At 44.3% G+C, this 24,432-nt stretch overlaps 1 protein-coding gene across 1 annotated transcript in view; it reads left to right on the plus strand.

The window, feature by feature from the left end:
• The first annotated feature begins 12,467 nt into the window (after window positions 1-12,467).
• Window positions 12,468-24,432, plus strand: part of EMILIN1 (elastin microfibril interfacer 1) — a 98,322-nt gene continuing 86,357 nt past the window's right edge. The window contains exon 1 of the mRNA XM_056554101.1: window positions 12,468-14,248. Within this exon, the coding sequence (XP_056410076.1) occupies window positions 14,064-14,248 (185 nt within the window). The 5' untranslated portion in view covers window positions 12,468-14,063. The remainder of the gene's footprint in view (window positions 14,249-24,432) is intronic.

The following is a 24,432-nucleotide window of genomic DNA, read 5'->3' on the forward strand; positions in this document are numbered from 1 at the left end:
TCCCGGTCTCCTCCTCTCTTATTATCTTCCGGTCTCCTCCTCCTTTATTATCTCCCGGTCTCCTCCTCCTTTATTATCTCCCGGTCCCCTCCTCCCTCCCGGTCTCCTCCTCCTTTATTATCTCCAGGTCTCCTCCTCCATTATTATCTCCCGGTCTCCTCCTTCTTTATTATCTCCCAGTCTCCTCCTCCCTTATTATCCCTCCTGGTCTCCTCCTCCTTTATTATCTCCTGGTCTCCTCCTCCCTTATCATCGCCCAGTCTCCTCCTCCTTTATTATCTCCCGGTCTCCTCCTCCTTTATTATCTCTCGGTCTCCTCCTCCCTTATTATCCCTCCCGGTCTCCTCCTCCCTTATTATCTCCCGGTCTCCTCCTCCCTCCCGGTCTCCTCCTCCCTCCCGGTCTCCTCCTCCCTTATTATCTCCCGGTCTCCTCCTCCCTTATTATCTCCCGGTCTCCTCCTCCCTTATTATCCCTCCCGGTCTCCTCCTCCCTTATTATCTCCAGGTCTCCTCCTCCCTTATTATCTCCCGGTCTCCTCCTCCCTTATTATCTCCCGGTCTCCTCCTCCCTTATTATCCCTCCCGGTCTCCTCCTCCCTTATTATCTCCAGGTCTCCTCCTCCCTTATTATCTCCCGGTCTCCTCCTCCTTTATTATCTCCCAGTCTCCTCCTCCCTTATTATCTCCCGGTCTCCTCCTCCTTTATTATCTCCCGGTCTCCTCCTCCCTTATTATCCCTCCCGGTCTCCTCCTCCTTTATTATCTCCCGGTCTCCTCCTCCTTTATTATCTCCCGGTCTCCTCCTCCCTTATTATCTCCCGGTCTCCTCCTCCTTTATTATCTCCCGGTCTCCTCCTCCTTTATTATCTCCCGGTCCCCTCCTCCCTCCCGGTCTCCTCCTCCTTTATTATCTCCCGGTCTCCTCCTCCCTTATTATCTCCAGGTCTCCTCCTCCCTTATTATCTCCCGGTCTCCTCCTCCTTTATTATCTCCCAGTCTCCTCCTCCCTTATTATCCCTCCCGGTCTCCTCCTCCTTTATTATCTCCCGGTCTCCTCCTCCCTTATTATCTCCAGGTCTCCTCCTCCCTTATTATCTCCCGATCTCCTCCTCCTTTATTATCTCCTGGTCTCCTCCTCCCTTATTATCGCCCAGTCTCCTCCTCCTTTATTATCTCCCGGTCTCCTCCTCCTTTATTATCACCCAGTCTCCTCCTCCCTTATTATCCCTCCCGGTCTCCTCCTCCCTTATTATCTCCTGGTCTCCTCCTCCCTCCCGGTCTCCTCCTCCCTTATTATCTCCCGGTCTCCTCCTCCCTTATTATCTCCCGGTCTCCTCCTCCCTTATTATCTCCCGGTCTCCTCCTCCCTTATTATCTCCCAGTCTCCTCCTCCCTTATTATCTCCAGTTCTCCTCCTCCCTTATTATCTCCCGGTCTCCTCCTCCTTTATTATCTCCCAGTCTCCTCCTCCCTTATTATCCCTCCCGGTCTCCTCCTCCTTTATTATCTCCCGGTCTCCTCCTCCCTTATTATCTCCAGGTCTCCTCCTCCCTTATTATCTCCCAATCTCCTCCTCCCTTATTATCTCCCGGTCTCCTCCTCCCTTATTATCGCCCAGTCTCCTCCTCCTTTATTATCTCCCGGTCTCCTCCTCCCTTATTATCTCCAGGTCTCCTCCTCCCTTATTATCTCCCGATCTCCTCCTCCCTTATTATCTCCTGGTCTCCTCCTCCCTTATTATCCCTCCTGGTCTCCTCCTCCCTTATTATCTCCCGGTCTCCTCCTCCTTTATTATCTCCCGGTCTCCTCCTCCTTTATTATCTCCCGGTCTCCTCCTCCCTTATTATCCCTCCCGGTCTCCTCCTCCCTTATTATCTCCTGGTCTCCTCCTCCCTCCCGGTCTCCTCCTCCCTCCCGGTCTCCTCCTCCCTTATTATCTCCCGGTCTCCTCCTCCCTTATTATCTCCCGGTCTCCTCCTCCCTTATTATCTCCCGGTCTCCTCCTCCCTTATTATCTCCCGGTCTCCTCCTCCCTTATTATCTCCCGGTCTCCTCCTCCTTTATTATCTCCCGGTCTCCTCATCCTTTATAATCTCCCGGTTTCCTCCTCCCTTATTATCTCCCGGTCTCCTCCTCCCTCCCGGTCTCCTCCTCCCTTATTATCTCCCGGTCTCCTCCTCCCTTATTATCTCCCGGTCTCCTCCTCCCTTATTATCTCCCGGTCTCCTCCTCCCTTATTATCTCCCGGTCTCCTCCTCCTTTATTATCTCCCGGTCTCCTCCTCCTTTATTATCTCCCGGTCTCCTCCTCCCTTATTATCCCTCCCGGTCTCCTCCTCCCTTATTATCTCCTGGTCTCCTCCTCCCTCCCGGTCTCCTCCTCCCTCCCGGTCTCCTCCTCCCTTATTATCTCCCGGTCTCCTCCTCCCTTATTATCTCCCGGTCTCCTCCTCCTTTATTATCTCCCGGTCTCCTCATCCTTTATAATCTCCCGGTTTCCTCCTCCCTTATTATCCCTCCCGGTCTCCTCCTCCCTTATTATCTCCCGGTCTCCTCCTCCCTCCCGGTCTCCTCCTCCCTTATTATCTCCAAGTCTCCTCCTACCTCCCGATCTCCTCCTCCCTCCCGATCTCCTCCTCCCTCCTGCCTCCTCCTCCTCCCTTATTATCTCCCAGTCTCCTCCTGAGCCAGTTTTTGGCTTTGTGTAACCAATTAGGGGTTAAATTGTCTTTTTCGTCTGTTTTCATCCTCAATCTAATGTTCGGAGGATGAATCATAAATGCAAAATAGAAAGTTCTAAAACAATAATTTCATAAAACCAGAATTAGTGACATAATTAGATAGTGAGGTAAAACTGCTCCAAACCGGCCCTGGGTACGTGCGGCCACCGGATGGACATAAAATAGGGACCGCGCCCGCTACCATCCACGTGACCCCCTCACCCTGTGTTATAGGGGTGCGGTATAATGGAAGGACATTCTCCCTGCTCGATCCTACATTATACCGCACCCCTATAACACAGGGTGAGGGGGTCACGTGGATGGTAGCGGGCGCGGTCCCTATTTTATGTCCATCCGGTGGCCGCACGTACCCAGGGCCGGTTTGGAGCAGTTTTACCTCACTATCTAATTATGTCACTAATTCTGGTTTTTAGTTATTAATACAATTATTGTTTCTATTTAGTATTTATGTTAATGAAGTTCGATGATTAAGAGGATAAGAGGATATCCCGTACATGACTGAGAATCAGTGAGGGGCAGCATGAGGGGCAGCATGAGGGGCAGCATGAGGGGCAGCATGAGGGGCAGCACCTCAGATGTTACATAGCACATGATGAGTGGGTCTAAATAATGGGAAGAACATCTCTATAGTAGTGTCCCCGCTCTTCTGTGTCTATAGACCTCTATAGTAGTGTCCCCGCTCTATGGTCTGTGGACCTCTATAGTAGTGTCTCTTCTCTTCTGTGTCTATAGACCTCTATAGTAGTGTCCCCGCTCTTCTGTGTCTATGGACCTCTATAGTAGTGTCCCCGCTCTTCTGTGTCTATGGACCTCTATAGTAGTGTCCCCGCTCTTCTGTGTCTATAGACCTCTATAGTAGTGTCCCCGCTCTTCTGTGTCTATGGACCTCTATAGTAGTGTCCCCGCTCTTCTGTGTCTATAGACCTCTATAGTAGTGTCCCCGCTCTTCTGTGTCTATAGACCTCTATAGTAGTGTACCCGCTCTTCTGTGTCTATAGACCTCTATAGTAGTGTCCCCGCTCTTCTGTGTCTATAGACCTCTATAGTAGTGTGCCCGCTCTTCTGTGTCTATAGACCTCTATAGTAGTGTCCCCGCTCTATGTTCTATAGATCTCTATAGTAGTGTCCCCGCTCTTCTGTGTCTATAGACCTCTATAGTAGTGTCCCCGCTCTTCTGTGTCTATGGACCTCTATAGTAGTGTCCCCGCTCTTCTGTGTCTATAGACCTCTATAGTAGTGTACCCGCTCTTCTGTGTCTATAGACCTCTATAGTAGTGTCCCCGCTCTTCTGTGTCTATAGACCTCTATAGTAGTGTACCCGCTCTTCTGTGTCTATAGACCTCTATAGTAGTGTGCCCGCTCTTCTGTGTCTATAGACCTCTATAGTAGTGTCCCCGCTCTATGTTCTATAGATCTCTATAGTAGTGTCCCCGCTCTTCTGTGTCTATAGACCTCTATAGTAGTGTCCCCGCTCTTCTGTGTCTATGGACCTCTATAGTAGTGTCCCCGCTCTTCTGTGTCTATAGACCTCTATAGTAGTGTCCCCGCTCTTCTGTGTCTATAGACCTCTATAGTAGTGTCCCCGCTCTTCTGTGTCTATAGACCTCTATAGTAGTGTCCTCGCTCTTCTGTGTTTATAGACCTCTATAGTAGTGTCCCCGCTCTATGTTCTATAGATCTCTATAGTAGTGTCCCTGCTCTATGTTCTATAGACCTCTATAGTAGTGTCCCTGCTCTATGTTCTATAGACCTCTATAGTAGTGTCCCCGCTCTTCTGTGTCTATAGACCTCTATTGTAGTGTCCCTGCTCTATGTTCTATAGACCTCTATAGTAGTGTCCCCGCTCTTCTGTGTCTATAGACCTCTATAGTAGTGTTCCCGCTCTATGTTCTATAGACCTCTATAGTAGTGTCCCCGCTCTTCTGTGTCTATGGACCTCTATAGTAGTGTCCCTGCTCTTCTGTGTCTATAGACCTCTATAGTAGTGTTCCCGCTCTATGTTCTATAGACCTCTATAGTAGTGTCCCCGCTCTTCTGTGTCTATAGACCTCTATAGTAGTGTCCCCGCTCTTCTGTGTCTATAGAACTCTATAGTAGTGTCCCTGCTCTTCTGTGTCTATGGACCTCTACAGTAGTGTCCCCGCTCTTCTGTGTCTATGGACCTCTATAGTAGTGTCCCCGCTCTATGTTCTATAGACCTCTATAGTAGTGTCCCTGCTCTATGTTCTATAGACCTCTATAGTAGTGTCCCTGCTCTATGTTCTATAGACCTCTATAGTAGTGTCCCCGCTCTTCTGTGTCTATGGACCTCTATAGTAGTGTCCCCGCTCTATGTCTATAGACCTCTATAGTAGTGTCCCCGCTCTTCTGTGTCTATAGACCTCTATAGTAGTGTCCCCGCTCTTGTGCATCTATGGACCTCTATAGTAGTGTCCCCGCTCTATGTTCTATAGACCTCTATAGTAGTGTCCCCGCTCTTCTGTGTCTATAGACCTCTATAGTAGTGTCCCTGCTCTATGTTCTATAGACCTCTATAGTAGAGTCCCCGCTCTTCTGTGTCTATAGACCTCTTTAGTAGTGTCCCCGCTCTTCTGTGTCTATAGACCTCTATAGTCGTGTCCCCGCTCTTCTGTGTCTATAGACCTCTATAGTAGTGTCCCCACTCTTCTGTGTCTATAGACCTCTATAGTCGTGTCCCCGCACTTCTGTGTCTATAGACCTCTATAGTAGTGTCCCCGCTCTTCTGTGTCTATAGACCTCTATAGTAGTGTCCCCGCTCTTCTGTGTCTATAGACCTCTATAGTAGTGTCCCCGCTCTTCTGTGTCTATGGACCTCTATAGTAGTGTCCCCACTCTTCTGTGTCTATAGATCTCTATAGTAGTGTCCCTGCTCTTCTGTGTCTATGGACCTCTACAGTAGTGTCCCCGCTCTTCTGTGTCTATGGACCTCTATAGTAGTGTCCCCGCTCTATGTTCTATAGATCTCTATAGTAGTGTCCCTGCTCTATGTTCTATAGACCTCTATAGTAGTGTCCCTGCTCTATGTTCTATAGACCTCTATAGTAGAGTCCCTGCTCTTCTGTGTCTATAGACCTCTATAGTAGTGTCCCCGCTCTTCTGTGTCTATAGACCTCTATAGTAGTGTCCCCGCTCTTCTGTGTCTATAGACCTCTATAGTAGTGTCCCCGCTCTTCTGTGTCTATGGACCTCTATAGTAGTGTCCCTGCTCTATGTTCTATAGACCTCTATAGTAGTGTCCCCGCTCTTCTGTGTCTATAGACCTCTATAGTAGTGTCCCCGCTCTTCTGTGTCTATAGACCTCTATAGTAGTGTCCCCGCTCTATGTTCTATAGACCTCTATAGTAGTGTCCCCGTTCTTTTGTGTCTATGGACCTCTACAGTAGTGTCCCCGCTCTTCTGTGTCTATAGACCTCTACAGTAGTGTCCCCGCTCTTCTGTGTCTATGGACCTCTACAGTAGTGTCCCCGCTCTTCTGTGTCCATGGACTTCTACAGTAGTGTCCCCGCTCTATGGTCTATGGACTTCTATAGTCGTGTCCCTGCTCTATGGTCTATGGACCTCTACAGCAGTGTCCCCGCTCTATGGTCTATGGACCTCTATAGTAGTGTCCCCGCTCTTCTGTGTCTATAGACCTCTATAGTAGTGTCCCTGTTCTTCTGTGTCTATAGAACTCTATAGTAGTGTCCCTGCTCTATGGTCTATGGACCTCTATAGTAGTGTCCCTGCTCTTCTGTGTCTATGGACCTCTATAGCAGTGTCCCCGCTCTATGGTCTATGGACCTCTATAGTAGTGTCCCCGCTCTTCTGTGTCTATGGACCTCTATAGTAGTGTCCCCGCTCTATGGTCTATGGACCTCTATAGTAGTATCACCGCTCTTCTGTGTCTATGGACCTCTATAGTAGTGTCCCCGCTCTTCTGTGTCTATGGACCTCTATAGTAGTGTCCTCACTCTTCTGTGTCTATAGACCTCTATAGTAGTGTCCCCGCTCTTCTGTGTCTATAGACCTCTATAGTAGTGTCCCCGCTCTTCTGTGTCTATGGACCTCTATTGTCGTGTCCCCGCTCTATGGTCTATGGACCTCTATAGTAGTGTTCCCGCTCTATGGTCTATGGACCTCTATAGTAGTGTCCCTGCTCTTCGGTGTCTATAGACCTCTATAGTAGTGTCCCCGCTCTTCTGTGTCTATAGACCTCTATAGTAGTGTCCCCGCTCTTCTGTGTCTATAGACCTCTATAGTAGTGTCCCCGCTCTCCTGTGTCTATGGACCTCTATAGTCGTGTCCCCGCTCTATGGACCTCTATAGTAGTGTCCCCACTCTATGTCTATAGACCTCTATAGTAGTGTCCCCGCTCTATGGTCTATGGACCTCTTCAGTGGGGATCAAAAGTTTGGGCACCCCAGGTAAACGTTTGTATTAATGTGCATAAAGAAGCCAAGGAAAGATGGAAAAATCTCCAAAAGGATCAGATTACAGATTAGACATTCTTATAATATGTCACCAAAAGTTACATTTTATTTCCATCATTTACACTTTCATAATAACAGAAAACAAAAAAATGGCGTCTGCAAAAGTTTGGGCACCCTGCAGAGTTAATATCTTGTACTGCCCCCTTTGGCAAGTATCACAGCTTGTAAACGCTTTTTGTAGCAGCCAAGAGTCTTTCAATTCTTGTTTGAGGTATCTTTGCCCATTCTTCTTTACAAAAGTCTTCCAGTTCTTTGAGATTTCTGGGCTGTCTGTCACGCACTGCTCTTTTAAGGTCTATCCATAGATTTTCAATTATGGTGAGGTCAGGAGATTGTGAAGGCCATGGTAAAACCTTCAGTTTACGCCTCTTGATGTAATCCCCATGGATTTCGAGGTGTGTTTAGGATCATTATCCATTTGTAGAAGCCATCCTCTCTTTAACTTCAGCTTTATCTCAGATGGCATCAAGTTAGCATCCAAAATTTGCTGAAATTTTATTGAATCCATTTTTCCTTCTACTCGTGAGATGTTCCCTGTGCCACTGGCTGCAATACAACCCCAAAGCATGATTGATCCACCCCCATGCTTAACAGTAAGACAGAGGTTCTTTTCATTAAATTCTGTTCCCCTTCTTCTCCAAACGTACCTTTGCTCATTCCGGCCAAAAAGTTTAATTTTAACCTCATCGGTCCACAGAACTTGTTTCCAAAATGCATCAGGCTTGTCTATATGTTCATTTGCAAAGTTCAAACGCTGATTTTTGTGGTGAGGACGTAGAAGAGGTTTTCTTCTGATGACTCTTCCATGAAGACCATATTTGTACAAGTATCTCTTTATAGTGGAATAGTGTACCACAACTCCAGTGTCTGACAGATCTTTCTGGAGGGATTGTGCAGTCAAACGTGGGTTTTGAATTGTTTTCCTAACAATCCTGCAAGCTGTTCTGTCTGATATTTTTCTTGGTCTTCCAGATCTTGCTTTAACTTCCTCTGTTCCTGATGACTGCCATTTCTTAATTACATTCTGAACAGAGGATATTGACATCTGAAAACGTTTTGCTATCTTCTTATAGCCTTCTCCTTCTTTGCGAGCGTCAACTATTTTCAGTTTCAGATTTCTAGACAACTGCTTAGAAGAACCCGTGGTGCTGATTGTTGGGGCAAGGTCAGATGAGTCTGGGCATTTAAAACCTTTGAGATGACATCACGTGGTCTTCCCAGATGTTGATTGAGAACAATCCATGACACTGGCAGGTCTCAGCTTAGTAAAGGGGGCAGTGCATGCTATAAATTCTGCAGGGGGCACAAACTTTTGCAGACGCCATTTTTTTGTTTTCAGTTATTTTGAAAGTGTAAATGATGGAAATAAAATGTAACTTTTGTTGACATATTATAAGAATGTCTAATCTGTAATGTGTCGCCGCTCTTCTGTGTCTATGGACCTCTATAGTAGTGTCCCCGCTCTTCTGTGTCTATGGACCTCTATAGTAGTGTCCCCACTCTTCTGTGTCTATAGACCTCTATAGTAGTGTCCCCGCTCTTCTGTGTCTATGGACCTCTATAGTAGTGTCCCCGCTCTTCTGTGTCTATAGACCTCTATAGTAGTGTCCCCGCTCTTCTGTGTCTATGGACCTCTATAGTAGTGTCCCCACTCTTCTGTGTCTATAGACCTCTATAGTAGTGTCCCCGCTCTATGGTCTATGGACCTCTATAGTAGTGTCCCCGCTCTTCTGTGTCTATGGACCTCTATCGTAGTATCACCACTCTTCTGAGTCTATAGATCTCTATAGTAGTGTCCCCGCTCTTCTGTGTCTATAGACCTCTATAGTAGTGTCCCCGCTCTATGTCTATAGACCTCTATAGTAGTGTCCCCACTCTTCTGTGTCTATGGACCTCTATAGTAGTGTCCCCGCTCTTCTGTATCTATAGACCTCTATAGTAGTGTCCCCGCTCTATGTCTATAGACCTCTATAGTAGTGTCCCCACTCTTCTGTGTCTATGGACCTCTATATTAGTGTCCCCGCTCTTCTGTGTCTATGGACCTCTATAATAGTGTCCCCACTCTTCTGTGTCTATAGACCTCTATAGTAGTGTCCCCACTCTTCTGAGTCTATAGATCTCTATAGTAGTGTCCCCGCTCTTCTGTGTCTATAGACCTCTATAGTAGTATCACCACTCTTCTGTGTCTATAGACCTCTATAGTAGTGTCCCCGCTCTATGGTCTATGGACCTCTATAGTAGTGTCCCCGCTCTATGGTCTATGGACCTCTATAGTAGTGTCTCTTCTCTTCTGTGTCTATAGACCTCTATAGTAGTGTCCCCACTCTTCTGAGTCTATAGATCTCTATAGTAGTGTCCCCGCTCTTCTGTGTCTATAGACCTCTATAGTAGTGTCCCCACTCTTCTGTGTCTATGGACCTCTATATTAGTGTCCCCGCTCTTCTGTGTCTATGGACCTCTATAGTAGTGTCCCCACTCTTCTGTGTCTATAGACCTCTATAGTAGTGTCTCCGCTCTTCTGTATCTATAGACCTCTATAGTAGTATCACCACTCTTCTGTGTCTATAGACCTCTAAAGTAGTGTCCCCGCTCTTCTGTGTCTATGGACCTCTATAGTAGTGTCCCCGCTCTATGGTCTATGGACCTCTATAGTAGTGTCTCTTCTCTTCTGTGTCTATAGACCTCTATAGTAGTGTCCCCACTCTTCTGAGTCTATAGATCTCTATAGTAGTGTCCCCGCTCTTCTGTGTCTATAGACCTCTATAGTAGTGTCCCCGCTCTATGTCTATAGACCTCTATAGTAGTGTCCCCACTCTTCTGTGTCTATGGACCTCTATAGTAGTGTTCCCACTCTTCTGTATCTATAGACCTCTATAGTAGTATCACCACTCTTCTGTGTCTATGGACCTCTATAGTAGTGTCCCCGCTCTTCTGTGTCTATGGACCTCTATAGTAGTGTTCCCACTCTTCTGTATCTATAGACCTCTATAGTAGTATCACCACTCTTCTGTGTCTATGGACCTCTATAGTAGTGTCCCCACTCTTCTGTATCTATAGACCTCTATAGTAGTGTCCCCACTCTTCTGTGTCTATAGACCTCTATAGTAGTGTCTCCGCTCTTCTGTATCTATAGACCTCTATAGTAGTATCACCACTCTTCTGTGTCTATAGACCTCTATAGTAGTGTCCCCGCTCTTCTGTGTCTATGGACCTCTATAGTAGTGTCCCCGCTCTATGGTCTATGGACCTCTATAGTAGTGTCCCTTCTCTTCTGTGTCTATAGACCTATATAGTAGTATCACCATTCTTCTGTGTCTATGGACCTCTATAGTAGTGTCCCCACTCTTCTGTGTCTATAGACCTCTATAGTAGTGTCCCCGCTCTATGGTCTATGGACCTCTATAGTAGTGTCCCCGCTCTTCTGTGTCTATGGACCTCTATAGTAGTGTCCCCGATCTTCTGTGTCTATGGACCTCTATAGTCGTGTCCCCGCTCTATGGTCTATGGACCTCTATAGTCGTGTCCCCGCTCTATGGTCTATGGACCTCTATAGTAGTGTCCCTGCTCTTCGGTGTCAATGGACCTCTATAGCAGTGTAATATAAAAAAAAACACTGGTCATCATCATTGTAGTCCACCGAATCCGAAGAAATCCCCTCCATACACATCTGAAACAAGAAGAAAAGAAAAACACAAAAATGCGTTAGTACATTTATGGTGCTCTCCTCCTCCCTGGTGAAAACGTCCATAGTGCGGTGTGTTCCCAATCAGGGAGCCTCCAGGTGTTGCTAAACTACATCTCAAAGGCTGCCTGGGAATGATGGGAATTGTAGTTTACCAACAGCTAACTCCTTCATTGCTGGGCCGGAGTAAAGCCCTCAGAGCAGATGGGAATGATCTCCTCCTACCCTCAGATGGGAATGATCTCCTGGTACCCTCAGATGGGAATGATCTCCTCGTACCCTCCACAGATGGGGCTGATCTCATACCCTCCACAGATGGGGCTGATCTCCCCACACCTTCCACAGATGGGGAAGATCTCTGCACACCCTCCACAGATGGGGCAGATCTCCTCACACCCTCCACAGATGGGGCTGATCTCATACCTTCCACAGATGGGGAAGATCTCTGCACACCCTCCACAGATGGGGCAGATCTCCTCACACCCTCCACAGATGGGGCAGATCTCCTCACACCCTCCACAGATGGGTCTGATTTCCTCACACCTTCCACAGATGGGGCAGATCTCCTCACACCCTCCACAGATGGGGCAGATCTCCTCACACCCTCCACAGATGGGGCTGATTTCCTCACACCTTCCACAGATGGGGCAGATCTCCTCACACCCTCCACAGATGGGGCAGATCTCCTCACACCCTCCACAGATGGGGCAGATCTCCTCACACCCTCCACAGATGGGGCTGATTTCCTCACACCCTCCACAGATGGGGCAGATCTCCTCACACCCTCCACAGATGGGGCTGATTTCCTCACACCCTCCACAGATGGGGCAGATCTCCTCGCACCCTCCACAGATGGGGCTGATCTCCTCACACCCCCCACAGATGGGAATTTTCTCCTCACACCCTCCACAGATGGGGCTGATCTCCTCGCACCCTCCACAGATGGGAATGATCTCCTCACACCCTCCACAGATGGGGCAGATCTCCTCACACCCTCAACAGATGGGGCAGATCTCCTCACACCCTCCACAGAATGGGCAGATCTCCTCACACCCTCCACAGATGGGGCAGATCTCCTCACACCCTCCACAGATGGGGCTGATCTCCTCGCACCCTCCACAGATGGGAATGATCTCCTCACACCCTCCACAGAATGGGCAGATCTCCTCACACCCTCCAAGAAAGAGAGAGAGAGAGAGAGAGAAAATTAGACTTATAGTATAAAAGAGACATTAAATCATTGAGTCTAAAAACAAAGGATAAAGTATATATATATATATATATATATACATATATACACACACACACACACACACACACAGATAGATATAAGATATATAGATCTATAAGGACAAGGAAGCATCTCACACAGTCCCTCAGCCCCAGAGTTCGGACTCTTTCCTGCTGGATGGACGGGATCTGCAGGGTTAATATCCAAAGTTCGGGGAGGCAGGAAGTTTTGGGAGGGGGTTGGGAATGAAGATTTTCTTTCAGTTGTCTCCCTCCTCCTCCCCCTCAGGCTTTCTTCTCCCTCTCTTGGAGGATGCTGGCAGTGCTGGGCTGACCAAGGAGACTTCAAGAGGATTGGGAGAGTGCGGGGGCAGCAAGCAGACGGATTGTCCCAGAAAAGGCTCAAACACACGAGACCGGGCTGGGTCCAGGAAAGGAAGTGGGATCTACATCCAGGACACCAGGAGTGATCTACATCCAGGAGACCAATAGTGATCTACATCCAGGATACCAAGAGTGATCTACATCCAGGAGACCAAGAGTGATCTACATACAAGAGACCGAGGGTGATCTACGTCCAGAAGACCAAGAGTGATCCATGTCCAGGAGACCAAGGGAGATCTACATCCAGGAGACCAAGGGAGATCTACATCCAGGAGACCAAGAGTGATCTACATACAAGAGACCGAGAGTGATCTACGTCCAGAAGACCAAGAGTGATCCATGTCCAGGAGACCAAGGGAGATCTACATCCAGGAGACCAAGGGAGATCTACGTCCAGGAGACCAAGGGAGATCTACGTACAGGAGACCGAAAGTGATCTACGTCCAGGAGACCAAGAGTGATCTACGTCCAGGAGATCAAGAGTGATCTACGTCCAGGAAACCAAGAGTGATCTACGTCCAGGAGACCGAAAGTGATCTACTTTCAGGAGACCAAGAGTGATCTACGTCCAGGAGACCAAGAGTGATCTACGTCCAGGAGACCAAGAGTGATCTACATCCAGGAGACCAAAAGTGATCTCCATCCAGGAGACCAAGAGGGATCTACGTCCAGGAAACCAAGAGTAATCTACATCCAGGAGACCAAGAGTGATCTACATCCAGGAGACCAAGAGTGGTCTACGTCGAGGAGACCAAGGGTGATCTAAATCCAGGACACCAGGAGTGATCTACATCCAGGAGACCAAAAGTGATCTACATCCAGGAGACCAAGAGTGATCTACATGCAGGAGACCAACGGTGATCTACGTCCAGGAAACCAAAAATGATCTACATCCAGGAGACCAAAAGTGATCTACGTCCAGAAGACAGAAGGTGATCTACGTCCAGGAGACCGAGGGGGCTCTACATCCAAAAGACCAAGGTGATCTACGTCCAAAAGATCAGGGGTGATCTATGTCCAGGAGACCAAGTGTGATCTACATTCAAGAGACCAAATGGAATCTAGATCAATGCCATAAAGTGTGATCTGGAAGGATTTCTAGAGCTAAGGGAGAGGATTGTCGGACTTGAGGTGCAGAGCTTTGTGGTAGACACTTGGACCGTAGTCTGGGATGTACAAAACGTCACATAAGGGAACATGTTCTTGGTTATGTTGAGGAACACCGCAGCTTGTTTAACTTCTGAAGGTACCACCGCCATATGGATGTATCTCCACACATCTGCCTGACACATGGTGACATCCAGCCCATAGACGTCCCGGAGAGATTCCTGGTTGATTTTTCTGATACTCTGGATTCTTCAGGGTCCCATGAAAGTCTTGACCCTCAGCTGTGGATTGACGTGTGCAGCGCTGGTGCTTGACGTTAGAGCGCCCCTCATCACGGGTGACACAGCCGCAGTCTGGTTGTGGTTTTCTGCTGAGCTCTGGGCAGTGAGGTCCTCTCATTCTTCTTGTCCCTATCTCCTGGATCAGTTATGATGAGAAGGTCTGAAATGTTGTGTTTGTTGACTTGTATATTCTACATTAGTGGAGTCTACGCTACCAACTACCCTCCTCGATATAACCTGTACACAGGGGGCGCTGCACCCCAGGGACAAGTGATGACAGCGCAGGGGGTGACACAGGCCCAGAATGGATTGCGGGCAGCAAGTCGGCACAGGTAGGTGGCAAATGTACCATCATAGGATGAAGATTCTTACCTGTATGAATGTTTTTAGTATGGTCCGGGTAGGGTATTAACCTGCATGTAGCCACTGACCTCCAGATATTGGGCGGTAGGTGATGGGCACCCACATTGTGGACAGAGAAGGACACCACACATTGGGGTAACTGACCTCCAGATATTGGGCGGTAGGTGATGGGCACCCACATTGTGGACAGAGAAGGACACCACACATTGGGGTAACTGACCTCCAGATATTGGGCGGTAGGTGATGGTCACCCACATTGTGGACAGAGAAGAGTACCACACATTGGGGTAACTGATTTCCAGATATTGGGCGGTAGGTGATGGGCACCCACATTGTGGACAGAGAAGGGCACCACACATTGGGGTAACTGATCTCCAGATATTGGGCGGTAGGTGATGGGCACCCACATTGCGGACAGAGAAGGACACCACACATTGGGGTAACTGATTTCCAGATATTGGGCGGTAGGTGATGGGCACCCACATTGTGGACAGAGAAGGGCACCACACATTGGGGTAACTGATCTCCAGATATTGGGCGGTAGGTGATGGGCACCCACATTGTGGACAGAGAAGAGCACCACACATTGGGGTAACTGATCTCCAGATATTGGGCGGTAGGTGATGGGCACCCACATTGTGGACAGAGAAGGACACCACACATTGGGGTAACTGATTTCCAGATATTGGGCGGTAGGTGATGGGCACCCACATTGTGGACAGAGAAGGACACCACACATTGGGGTAACTGATTTCCAGATATTGGGCGGTAGGTGATGCCCACATTGTTGTACAGGTCACAGATGGTTCCTCCTCACATAGATCAGTCCTGGTGATATGTCGCCCATCACCCCGTATTTCCTCTGTGCCATCATTGCTGACTTCCGTGCAGGTCATACGGGCTCAGACACACAGCGCACGTATCTGTTCACACCCATCTGCCGCCTGCACTGGGGGATTACATTACACTATATATACTGCCACTGAGTGAGGAACCATATACCGTAATATACATGGTGCCTGCACTGATAGATTACATTACACTATATATACTGCCACTGAGTGAGGAACCATATACAGTAATATACATGGTGCCTGCACTGATAGATTACATTACACTATATATACTGCCACTGAGTGAGGAACCATATACTGTAAAATATACATGGTGCCTGCACTGAGAGATTATATTACACTATATATACTGCCACTGAGTGAGGAACCATATACCGTAATATACATGGTGCCTGCACTGAGAGATTACATTACACTATATATACTGCCACTGAGTGAGGAACCATATACTGTAATATACATGATGCCTGCACTGAGAGATTACATTACACTATATATACTGCCACTGAGTGAGGAACCATATACCGTAATATACATGGTGCCTGCACTGATAGATTACATTACACTATATATACTGCCACTGAGTGAGGAACCATATACCGTAAAATATACATGCTGCCTGCACTAAGAGATTATATTACACTATATATACTGCCACTGAGTGAGGAACCATATACCGTAATATACATGGTGCCTGCACTGAGAGATTACATTACACTATATATACAGTAATATACATGGTGCCTGCACTGAGGGATTACATTACACTATATATACCGTAATATACATGGTGCCTGCACTGGGGGATTACATTACACTATATATACCATAATATACATGGTGCCCGCACTGAGGGATTACATTACACTATATTTACCATAATATACATGCTGCCTGCACTGAGGGATTACATTACACTATATATACCGTAATATACATGCTGCCTGCACTGAGGGATTACATTACACTATATTTACCATAATATACATGCTGCCTGCACTGAGGGATTACATTACACTATATATACCGTAATATACATGGTGCCTGCACTGAGGGATTACATTACACTATATATACCGTAATATACATGGTGCCTGCACTGGGGGATTACATTACACTATATATACCGTAATATATATGGTGTCCACACTGAGGGATTACATTACACTATATATATACTGCCACTGAGTGAGGAACAATATACCATAATATACATGGTGCCTGCACTGAGGGATTAAATTACACTATATATACAGCCACTGAGTGAGGAACCATATACCGTAATCTACATGGTGCCTGCACTGAGAAATTACATTACACAATATATACCGTAATATACATGGTGTCTGCACTGGGGGATTACATTACACTATATATACTGTAATATACATGGTGCCTGCACTGAGGGATTGCATTACACTATATATACTGCCACTGAGTGAGGAACCATATACCGTAATATGCATGGTGCCTGATTTGGGGGGGATTACATTACACTATATATACTGTAATATACATGGTGTCCACACTGAGGGATTACATTACACTATATATACTGCCACTGAGTGAGGAACAATATACCGTAATATACATGGTGCCTGCACTGAGAGATTACATTACACTATATATACTGCCACTGAGTGAGGAACCATATACCGTAATATACATGGTGCCTGCACTGAGAGATTATATTACACTACATATACCATAATATACATGGTGCCTGCACTGAGGGATTAGATTACACTGTATATACCGTAATATACATGGTGCCTGCACTGAGGGATTATATTACACTATATATACCGTAATATACATGGTGCCTGCACTGAGGGATTATATTACACTATATATACCGTAATATACATGGTGCCTGCACTGAGGGATTATATCACACTATATATACCGTAATATACATGGTGCCTGCACTGAGGGATTATATTACACTATATATACCGTAATATACATGGTGCCTGCACTGAGGGATTATATTACACTACATATACCATAATATACATGGTGCCTGCACTGAGGGATTAGACTACACTGTATATACCGTAATATACATGGTGCCTGCACTGAGGGATTACATTACACTATATATACCGTAATATACATGGTGCCTGCACTGAGGAATTATATTACACTATATATACCGTAATATACATGCTGCCTGCACTGAGGGATCAAATTACACTATATATACCGTAATATACATGGTGCCTGCACTGAGGGATCAAATTACACTATATATACCGTAATATACATGGTACCTGCACAAAGGGATTACATTACACTATATATACCGTAATATACATGGTGCCTGCACTGAGGGTTTACATTACACTATATATACCGTAATATACATGGTGCCTGCACTGAGGGATTTCATTACACTATATATACCGTAATATACATGATGCCTGCACTGAGGGATTACATTACACTATATATACCGTAATATACATGGTGCCTGCACTGAGGGATTACATTACACTATATATACCGTAATATACATGGTGCCTGCACTGGGGGTTTACATTACACTATATATACCGTAATATACATGGTGCCTGCACTGGGGGATTACATTACACTATCTATACTGTAATATACATGGTGCCTGCACTGAGGGATCACATTACACTATATATACCATAATATACATGATGCCTGCACTGAGGGATTACATTACACTATATATACCGTAATATACATGCTGCCTGCACTGAGGGATCAAATTACACTATATATACCGTAATATACATGGTGCCTGCACTGAGGGATTACATTACACTATATATACCGTAATATACATGGTGCCTGCACTGAGGGATTACATTACACTATATATACATGCTGCCTGCACTGAGGGATTATATTACACTTTATATACCGTAATATACATGGTGCCTGCACTGAGGGATTACATTACACTATATATACCGTAATATACATGGTGCCTGCACTGAGGGATTACATTACACTATATATACCGTAATATACATGGTGCCTGCACTGGGGGATTACATTACACTATATATACCGTAATATACATGGTGCCTGCACTGGGGGATTACTTTACACTATCTATACTGTAATATACATGGTGCCTGCACTGAGGGATTACATTACACTATATATACCATAATATACATGATGCCTGCACTGAGGGATTACATTACACTATATATACCGTAATATACATGGTGCCTGCACTGGGGGATTATATTACACTATATATACCGTAATATACATGGTGCCTGCACTGAGGGATTACATTACACTATATATACCATAATATACATGGTGCCCGCACTGAGGGATTATATTACACTATATATACCGTAATATACATGGTGCCCGCACTGAGGGATTACATTACACTATATATACCGTAACATACATGGTGCCTGCACTGAGGGATTACATTACACTATATATACCGTAATACCGTAATATAGATGGTGCCTGCACTGAGGGATTATATTACACTATATATATACTGTAATATACATGGTGCCTGCACTGAGGGATAACAATACACTATAAATACCGTCATATACATGGTGCCTGCACTGTGGGATTATATTACACTATATATACCGTAATATACATGGTGCCCGCACTGAGAGATTACATTACACTATATATACCGTAATATACATGGTGCCTGCACTGAGGGATAACATTACACTATATATACTGTAATATACATGATGCCTGCACTGAGGGATTACATTACACTATATATACTGTAATATACATGGTGCCTGCACTGAGGGATTACATTACACTATATATACTGTAATATACATGGTGCCTGCACTGAGGGATTACATTACACTATATATACCGTAATATACATGGTGCCTGCACTGAGGGATTACATTACACTATATATACTGTAATATACATGGTGCCTGCACTGAGGGATTACATTACACTATATATACCGTAATATACATGGTGCCTGCACTGAGGGATTACATTACACTATATATACCGTAATATACATGGTGCCTGCACTGAGGGATTACATTACACTATATATACCGTAATATACATGGTGCCTGCACTGAGGGATTACATTACACTATAAATACCGTCATATACATGGTGCCTGTACTGAGGGATTATATTACACTATATATACTGTAATATACATGGTGCCTGCACTGAGGGATTACATTACACTATATATACCGTAATATACATGGTGCCTGCATTGACGGATTACTTTACACTATATATACCGTAATATACATGGTGCCTGCACTGGGGGATTACATTACACTATAAATACCGTCATATGCATGGTGCCAGCATTGACGGATTACATTACACTATATATACCGTAATATACATGGTGCCTGCACTGAGGGATTACATTACACTATATATACCGTAATATACATGGTGCCTGCATTGACGGATTACATTACACTATATATACCGTAATATACATGGTGCCTGCACTGGGGGATTACATTACACTATAAATACCGTCATATGCATGGTGCCAGCATTGACGGATTACATTACACTATATATACCGTAATATACATGGTGCCTGCACTGAGGGATTACATTACACTATATATACCGTAATATACATGGTGCCTGCATTGACGGATTACATTACACTATATATACCGTAATATACATGGTGCCTGCACTGGGGGATTACATTACACTATATATACTGTACTATACATGGTGCATGCACTGAGGGATTACATTACACTATATATACTGTAATATACATGGTGCCTGCACTGAGGGATTACTTTACACTATCTATACTGTAATATACATGGTGCCTGCACTGAGGGATTACATTACACTATATATACCATTATATACATGGTGCCTGCACTGAGGGATTACATTACAGTATGAATACCGTAATATACATGGTGCCTGCACTGAGGGATTACATTACACAATATATACCGTAATATACATGGTGCCTGCACTGAGGTATTACATTACACTATATATACCGTAATATACATGGTGCCCGCACTGAGGGATTATATTACACTATATATACCTTAATATACATGGTGCCTGCACTGAGGGATTATATTACACTATATATACCGTAATATACATGGTGCCTGCACTGAGGGATTACATTACACTATATATACCGTAATACACATGGTGCCTGAACTGAGGGATTACATTACACTATATATACCATAATATACATGGTGCCTGAATTGAGGGATTACATTACACTATATATACCGTAATATACATGGTGCCTGAACTGAGGGATTACATTACACTATATATACCTTAATATACATGGTGCCTGCACTGAGGGATTATATTACACTATATATACCGTAATATACATGGTGCCTGCACTGAGGGATTACATTACACTATATATACCGTAATATACATGGTGCCTGAACTGAGGGATTACATTACACTATATATACCATAATATACATGGTGCCTGAACTGAGGGATTACATTACACTATATATACCGTAATATACATGGTGCCTGCTCTGAGGGATTACATTACAATATAAATACCGTTATATACATGGTGCCTGCAATGAGGGATTATATTACACTATATATACCGTAATATATATGGTGCCCGCACTGAGGGATCACATTACACTATATATACCGTAATATACATGGTACCTGCACTGAGGGATTATATTACACTATATATACCGTAATATATATGATGCCCGCACTGAGGGATTACATTACACTATATATACCGTAATATACATGCTGCCTGCACTGAGGGATCAAATTACACTATATATATACCGTAAAATACATGGTGCCTGCACTGAGGGATTACATTACACCATAAATACCGTAATATACATGGTGCCTGCACTGAGGGATTACATTACACTATATATACCGTAATATACATGGTGCCTGCACTGAGGGATCAAATTACACTATATATATCGTAATATACATGGTGCCTGCACTGAGGGATTATATTACACTATATATACCGTAATATACATGGTACCTGCACAAAGGGATTACATTACACTATATATACCGTAATATACATGCTGCCTGCACTGAGGGATCAAATTACACTATATATACCGTAATATACATGGTGCCTGCACTGAGGGATTATATTACACTATATATACCGTAATATACATGGTACCTGCACAAAGGGATTACATTACACTGTATATACCGTAATATACATGGTGCCTGCACTGAGGGTTTACATTACACTATATATACCGTAATATGCACGGTGCCTGCACTGAGGGATTACATTACACTATATATACCGTAATATACATGGTGCCTGCACTGAGGGTTTACATTACACTATATATACCGTAATATACATGATGCCTGCACTGAGGGATTACATTACACTATATATACCGTAATATACATGGTGCCTGCACTGAGGGATTACATTACACTATATATACCGTAATTTACATGGTGCCTGCACTGGGGGATTACATTACACTATATATACCGTAATATACATGGTGCCCGCACTGAGGGATTACATTACACTATATATACCATAATATACATGGTGCCCGCACTGAGGGATTATATTACACTATATATACCGTAATATACATGTGCCCGCACTGAGGGATTACATTACACTATATATACCGTAACATACATGGTGCCTGCACTGAGGGATTACATTACACTATATATACCGTAATATACATGGTGCCTGCACTGAGGGATTACATTACACTATATATACCGTAATATACATGGTGCCTGCACTGAGGGATTACATTACACTATATATACCGTAATATACATGGTGCCCGCACTGAGGGATTACATTACACTATATATACCGTAATATACATGGTGCCTGCACTGAGGGATTATATTACACTATATATATACTGTAATATACATGGTGCCTGCACTGAGGGATAACAATACACTATAAATACCGTCATATACATGGTGCCTGCACTGAGGGATTATATTACACTATATATACTTTAATATACATGGTGCCTGCACTGAGGGATTACATTACACTATATATACTGTAATATACATGGTGCCTGCACTGAGTGATTACAATACACTATAAATACCGTCATATACATGGTGCCTGCACTGAGGGATTATATTACACTATATATACTTTAATATACATGGTGCCTGCACTGAGGGATTACATTACACTATAAATACCGTCATATACATGGTGCCTGCACTGAGGGATTATATTACACTATATATACTGTAATATATATGGTGCCTGCACTGGGGGATTACATTACACTATAAATACCGTCATATGCATGGTGCCTGCATTGACGGATTACATTACACTATATATACCGTAATATACATGGTGCCTGCACTGAGGGATTACATTACACTATATATACTGTAATATACATGGTGCCTGCACTGAGGGATCAAATTACACTATATATACCGTAATATACATGGTGCCTGCACTGAGGGATTACATTACACTATATATACTGTAATATTCATGGTGCCTGCACTGGGGGATTACATTACACTATATATACCGTAATATACATGGTGCCTGCACTGGGGGGATTACATTACACTATATATACCGTAATATACATGGTGCCTGCACTGAGGGATTACATTACACTATATATACCGTAATATACATGGTGCCTGCACGGAGGGATTACATTACACTATATATACTGTAATGTACATGGTGCCTGCACGGAGGGATTACATTACACTATATATACCGTAATATACATGGTGCCCGCACTGAGGGATAACATTACACTAAATATACCGTAATATACATGGTGCCTGCACTGAGGGATTATATTACACTATATATACCGTAATATACATGGTGCCCGCACTGAGGTATTACATTACACTATATATACCGTAATATACATGGTGCCTGCACTGAGGGATTACATTACACTATATATACTGTAATATACATGGTGCCTGCACTGAGGGATCAAATTACACTATATATACCGTAATATACATGGTGCCTGCACTGAGGGATTACATTACACTATATATACCGTAATATACATGGTGCCTGCATCGGGGGATTACATTACACTATATATACCGTAATATACATGGTGCCTGCACTGAGGGATTACATTACACTATCTATACCGTAATATACATGGTGCCTGCACTGGGGGATTACATTACACTATATATACCGTAATATACATGGTGCCCGCACTGAGGGATTATATTACACTATATATACAGTAATATACATGGTGCCCGCACTGAGGGATTACATTACACTATATATACCGTAATATACATGGTGCCTGCACTGGGGGATTACATTACACTATATATACCGTAATATACATGGTGCCTGCACTGAGGGATAACATTACACTATATATACTGTAATATACATGGTGCCTGCACTGAGGGATTACATTACACTATATATACCGTAATATACATGGTGCCTGCACTGGGGGATTACATTACACTATATATACCGTAATATACATGGTGCCCGCACTGAGGGATAACATTACACTATATATACTGTAATATACATGGTGCCCGCACTGAGGGATTATATTACACTATATATACAGTAATATACATGGTGCCCGCACTGAGGGATTACATTACACTATATATACCGTAATATACATGGTGCCTGCACTGGGGGATTACATTACACTATATATACCGTAATATACATGGTGCCTGCACTGAGGGATAACATTACACTATATATACTGTAATATACATGGTGCCTGCACTGGGGGATTACATTACACTATATATACCGTAATATACATGGTGCCTGCACTGAGGGATTACTTTACACTATCTATACTGTAATATACATGGTGCCTGCACTGAGGGATTACATTACACTATATATACCGTAATATACATGGTGCCCGCACTGAGGGATTACATTACACTATATATACCGTAATATACATGGTGCCTGCACTGGGGGATTACATTACACTATATATACCGTAATATACATGGTGCCTGCACTGAGGGATAACATTACACTATATATACTGTAATATACATGGTGCCTGCACTGAGGGATTACATTACACTATATATACCGTAATATACATGGTGCCTGCACTGGGGGATTACATTACACTATATATACCGTAATATACATGGTGCCCGCACTGAGGGATTACATTACACTATATATACTGTAATATACATGGTGCCCGCACTGAGGGATTATATTACACTATATATACAGTAATATACATGGTGCCCGCACTGAGGGATTACATTAC

The sequence above is a fragment of the Hyla sarda genome, unplaced genomic scaffold (genome assembly GCF_029499605.1).
Source record: "Hyla sarda isolate aHylSar1 unplaced genomic scaffold, aHylSar1.hap1 scaffold_557, whole genome shotgun sequence".
Classification (NCBI taxonomy): Eukaryota; Metazoa; Chordata; class Amphibia; order Anura; family Hylidae; genus Hyla; species Hyla sarda.